The sequence below is a fragment of the Urocitellus parryii genome, chromosome 1, assembly GCF_045843805.1.
Source record: "Urocitellus parryii isolate mUroPar1 chromosome 1, mUroPar1.hap1, whole genome shotgun sequence".
NCBI lineage: Eukaryota > Metazoa > Chordata > Mammalia > Rodentia > Sciuridae > Urocitellus > Urocitellus parryii.
The window spans coordinates 242,893-248,244 of record NC_135531.1 but is presented as its reverse complement, the minus strand read 5'-3'; the positions used below and the strand labels follow the sequence as shown (position 1 = coordinate 248,244).

The 5,352-nt window shown below is 34.5% G+C and overlaps 1 protein-coding gene across 1 annotated transcript; it reads right to left on the bottom strand.

Annotated features, from left to right (window-relative positions):
- Nucleotides 1-1,808: 1,808 nt before the first annotated feature.
- Nucleotides 1,809-2,925, bottom strand: LOC113176387 (BBSome complex member BBS5). Its single transcript, XM_026380869.2, has 2 exons — nt 2,784-2,925; nt 1,809-2,730 (listed from the first exon to the last, which is right to left on the bottom strand). The coding sequence occupies exons 1-2, from the start codon at nt 2,923-2,925 to the stop codon at nt 1,847-1,849; spliced, it is 1,026 nt and encodes a 341-aa protein (XP_026236654.1). The 3' UTR covers nt 1,809-1,846.
- Nucleotides 2,926-5,352: the final 2,427 nt, after the last annotated feature.

Here is a 5,352-nt window from a genome sequence, read left to right as displayed (position 1 = left end):
ATCATGTTAATTGGTTTGAGCATTTATATAATCTTTTAATGTACAATTATATAACTTTCTTCTATTATTCTTTGAGGGGTTAACATCTATTTTAATCAGGGATATTAACCTGTAATTTCATATGATTTTAATAAATTGTCTAACATTAGTATCAGGATAATGCTGTACCCATAAAATTAATTGTGTTATCTTATTTTCACTTTTCAAGAATAGTTTAAAAAAGAATTGGCATATTAGAAAAAATCAGGAGATTTTTACTTGTGCATTAATCTGTTCTTGGGATTTATCTTTTTAACTGGTTTTCATTTCTTATTCAGTTCCCTTACCACTTATTAGCAGTGTTTCTTTTTTCTTTTCTTTTTTAAATTTGGTTCTTGGTTATAAAAGTCCAACTCAAAGGCCCACATTTATTTATTGCCTTTTTGATTGTAGAGTTAAAGATGATGTGGAGTATCGCCTAGTGAGAGATATGGAACACTCACTCTTGTTGATAAAACAAACTATCATTTTTATTAATTAACAGCAGCAAGTATAAATTCAACCCATCAAATCATAGTAAAAAAATCTCAAAATCCTATGTAGGTACATAATATTCTGCATTCATATAACTGGTCACTGCCATAATTAGGGAATTTTAAATCTTCAGAAGTGTTTAGACACATCTCATCGATAAGAAACAATTATTGCATTTACTAATCAACAGAAAAGAAGTTAAGCAATTAATATTGTTTACTCACTATTTCTAGGGGAAATAACATTTCTTTACCATAGTTGCTACTAATACAATCATTATTAAAGAATTATATGAAATACAGTAGCAGCACACCAAGTCAGTCTTGACTAACAGTTTATGCATGGAGGTGCAAGAATTTTTTTGCACCACATTTACTTTGTAATGAGCATATTCTCTATGTAGTGTCTCATTAAAATATTACATTTTTTTCACCATTAATTCACTCAGAATTTATTAGTGAACCAATAGTTTTCCTATTCTCATTAAACTAAACCACAAAAACTTATATTGCCATTTTGGCCTGGAATGATTTATTTTCTTACAAATTGCTTATTATTGAGAATGTTAACACTTTTTTTTGTAATTAAGTCTTTCATGATTCTTCATTAGTGTTCAATTTCCAGGATGTGTTTCTGTAGGTTAATGTACTTCAGATTGCCTTGTAACAGGTACAACACTTACAATACTATTAAGAAGCCTTTATATTAATCAACTTTTTGCTACAATGTAATTCACAAGAATATGTGACTGATAATCACACACATTATTGTGCTATGAATAAGTTTTATTTAGTGAAGTTTTCTAAGAAAATCATCATTTGCATACCTAGAATTTATTTCAAACTGAAAGGCCTGAATAGCTGCTTCAGTTTGCCTCAAGGCTTTTTAACCCACACTGCCAGGAAAACTACAATAAGGTAATTTTTGCAGCCTTCGAGGAAATGCACGGTATTATGTCTGGGTCAGGTTTTACAACAGGTTTTCAGTAGCATGTGGGGTTTCATATTTTCTGTTTATTTTATTTTTTATTTTTGGTGCTGCATAAATTCTTTATTAAACCCAACATAATACAGTCATTTAAAATCTGGAAACTTATACAAGTATTAGATACAAAATAAACATTTTACAAGCTAGATACATTTCAATTACAATTTTAGATATAATTTTTAGAAAACAATTTTCTAAAAATATTTTTTCTTAATCATTAAAAAACTCTCTTAAAAGCTTTAAATATAAAAGCTGTAAATATAAAAACTATTCCATGCCTTATAGTAGGCGACCAATATCTATAATCTTGAGATATCTTTAAATAGAAATCCAGCTCAACTCAAGATCAACTCATTACTTCCCAAAGTCCCTGTAGTGTGAATCCATCCTTCAATTTCTCTGTTGCAAGCCCCAGTTCTTCCGAAAATACAGGTTCACGATCCTGTTGCTTATTGCCATCAGCGAAATAAGCCACAAAAGCATCTGTGTGATCATCAGCATCTATTTCTACATCATCTTGAATTTGTTCAACTGTCAGAGCTTCAAGGGGCTGTGGCTTTTCTTCCATTTCATAATCCACTCCAAATATAGGACTGGCAGAATAGACTTTGTGAAGTGATTTGATTTCTTTAACTGATTCCTGTAGTTTTTCCACAGGATCTATTTTAAAGCCAAGAACATATCTTCCACTCTGTTGAGAGCTTTCTATGACAAGAGCTAAACCAAATTTTGAATCTCTAATCTTTATCGAATGAATTTGCAAATATGGTATACTGACATTAAAACTATCATTCATATTTGCATGCCACACGATTCTCACATTGGTAATAAAAAAGGTTCCTAGATTTCCCTGATCACTGGATAAGTTCCATACTCCATTGATTTTGTCATATACATGTTCTTGTGGTAATGATCTTAGTTGTTTGTTTTGAATTAGCGCACTTCTCAATTTAAAATCACGATACATTTTAGAAGTTTCATATGCTCTATGTACTGCAATCACAGAAGTAAAAAGTCTAGGGCTTCCAGGAACCAAATTTGTGAATATAAATTCAAAGCGAGTGCTGTTACACTTTGTTAGTATAAAAAGAGCTTCAGTTTGACCTCGTAATTTAGAGTTAGCAGTCCTTGTTGTAATATTCAATATGCAGTTGTAACTGATAGAAAGATTGACTCTGGGCAATGCCAAAGAGTGCCAGATAATTCTTAAATTTGTTACTAAGAGTCTTCAGTTTTAAAATTGGGGCTCCTGAACTTGATGTCTTAACTTGGTCATTTTCAAACTCTATCTCCATTATTTCCTTTGGTATCTTCAATTGAATCTAAGCAATCAATAAGGACTTCCCCAGGTCTGGTTTTCATTTGTTGCGAGGACACGTCGAAACGGACGTCCCGGTCTTCCCAAAGTACGTCCAACACAGACATGTTTCGGTCCATATTTTCTGTTTAAGGAAAAACATCACTCTTCAAGAATTTGCTTTTGCATTCTATTTTAAAAATTTGATACAAATATTTCTTTACTCTGGGTCTCTATAATCTAATGTGCATCAAGAGGGAAAGGCACATATTGTTTCCTTATAGGGGCAACACTTTTCAACTATAGTAGTAAATCACTTTATTACAGATATTAGAACTCTACTGCCACATGGCCAAGTCAATCAAGAGGGCTTAGATGATAGCTGGGGAAATTTTAATGTGTTTATTTCTACAGTTAGTTTTTATGAAAAGTGATGTGAAAAAAGGAATTCTATAAATAGTAAAAGGAGGCAAATAGTGCTCTATGGCCTTAAGTAAATGGTGTTAATGCATTTGTACATAAGGTAAAGTTTCTTTTCCCACAAAAAGGAGAAAAATAAAGCTAGAGATAGCACAACTGTTTATATCAGGAGTTGGGTGCAGGAAATATTTCATCCCAAGTTTGGGTGACAAAAATAGCTACTAATACAGTTATTTATTTTTTTCTCCAAGCTAGATCATCTATGCCTTCCACCTCTTTCTTCTACTCTTTCCTACAGAAATATACATCAGATGAAACAAATTCACAACACTCTATTATTTGAGGATAAGGGCTGAGGCAACACTGCCAACAACACAGCTAGAACCACAGCCCTCTGAAACAGTAGAGTTCCTGGGAGAATATGAAACAGTCATGCAAACAATATTTGCCTATTTTACAGAAAGATACTGGAAATAAACAGGTGCATGGAATTCAACAGTTGGCTAAAGGTGTTTTACATTCAGTTGTTTGGATGTATAACTGATTCAGGTTCTCTGAATCTTCTGGTTAGAAAACACAGGATTAAACTATCAACTCTTAAAGTACATTGAGACAAGAAAAAAGCCACGGATAGCACGGTGTTTGCATTTAAGGCTAATCTGCAATAGGAGATCTGCTCAACTCACAGATCTGGAGATTCTGGGGGGAAGATGAGCACTAAATGACCAGCTGTCACTGAGATATACAGGTAATTACTTAGTAGATGTTGTCTGAGTAAACCAGACTTGGCTACTGGGCAAGCTGAAGAAAGAGAATAAATATTGTCCTTGACATGCATAATTGTTTTGACAGTGATACCCAAACTCTGAAAAGACATTGACTTTTTATAGGACTTAATAAGGCAAGACAATTCACTTTCAAAGTAGCTCAATTCTTAGAATTTTTTTTGTACCAATGGCATGAACTATAAACAATTTAAACCACTAGGTCATGTTTAGTCAATAAGTTAAAACTATAAGGCTCAAAAAGTCATAAGAGCATCAGTGAAAAACAAATCCTATTTACCAAAGGACTGGGATTTAGAAAATAATTTAGTGTATTCTGTACAGAATGGGTTACTAAAGAATAATATTTTTATTATGGCTCTAAGGTGAAGGCACCCCAGCGTCCCTTGCCACGCCCACAAATCAAAGACCCAGTGGCAATGACAGTACCAGGAAACCTAGCCTCCCTCCCACCCTGCCCCCATAACCATACCAGCTGTCTGTGGTCCCCTGCTTCACAAGCTGCAGAGAAACTGGCTGCTGCTCACTCCAGTAAACAATACCCAGGATAGGGGGCAGAGAGAGAGAGAGAGCCTTTGTGGAGGGTCACATCCAGCCAGGCTGATAAAGATATGACATGTCTGTGCCCAACACTTGAAGGGTAACATTTGTTTCAAGGAAAGACCTGGGAACCTGGATAGGGCTCTCTGTCACACCAGAAGTCATCAGCTTGAGAGTTTTCTAGGAGCCAAACCTCTCAGGGCAGGTCACTGGCACACATTTATCCTGTTTAGGGGTATGTTTAGATATAAGAATACCCCATGGATCCTTTTCCACAATCTAAGGCAATCATGCTTCTTCTCCTGCTGCCCTTGTATATTTATAAATGGTGCTGATAATGGAACACAGTGCCTCGGACAAGCCAGGAAAGTGTGCTACTTCAGAGCTACAGTCCCAGGTCATGTGGTAGCTTTTTGAAAAATGTGTCTGAGCCATAATTATATAAGGTTATGTGTACAGATATGTAAAAAGTACTTTCTAAGAAATAAAACACTAGATGGGCTGGGGTTGTAGATCAGTGTTAGAGTATTTGGCTAGCATGGGAGGGACCCTGGGTTTGATCCTCAGCACCACAGAAAAATTAAGGAGTAAAATAAAGGCATTGTGTCCAACTACACCCCCTCAAAGAAACAATAATAAAAATAGATTATATATATGCATGCAAAATGATTACAATGGACAACTTCAGGGTAAAATTTAGAAATTTGACACGATAACAATGAATAACTTACTTAAATTGAAATTCTTGGGCTAAAGATAGGCATGCACTTTCAATTTTGGCCTATTTTCTGAAACTTCTCTGCAGAAGAG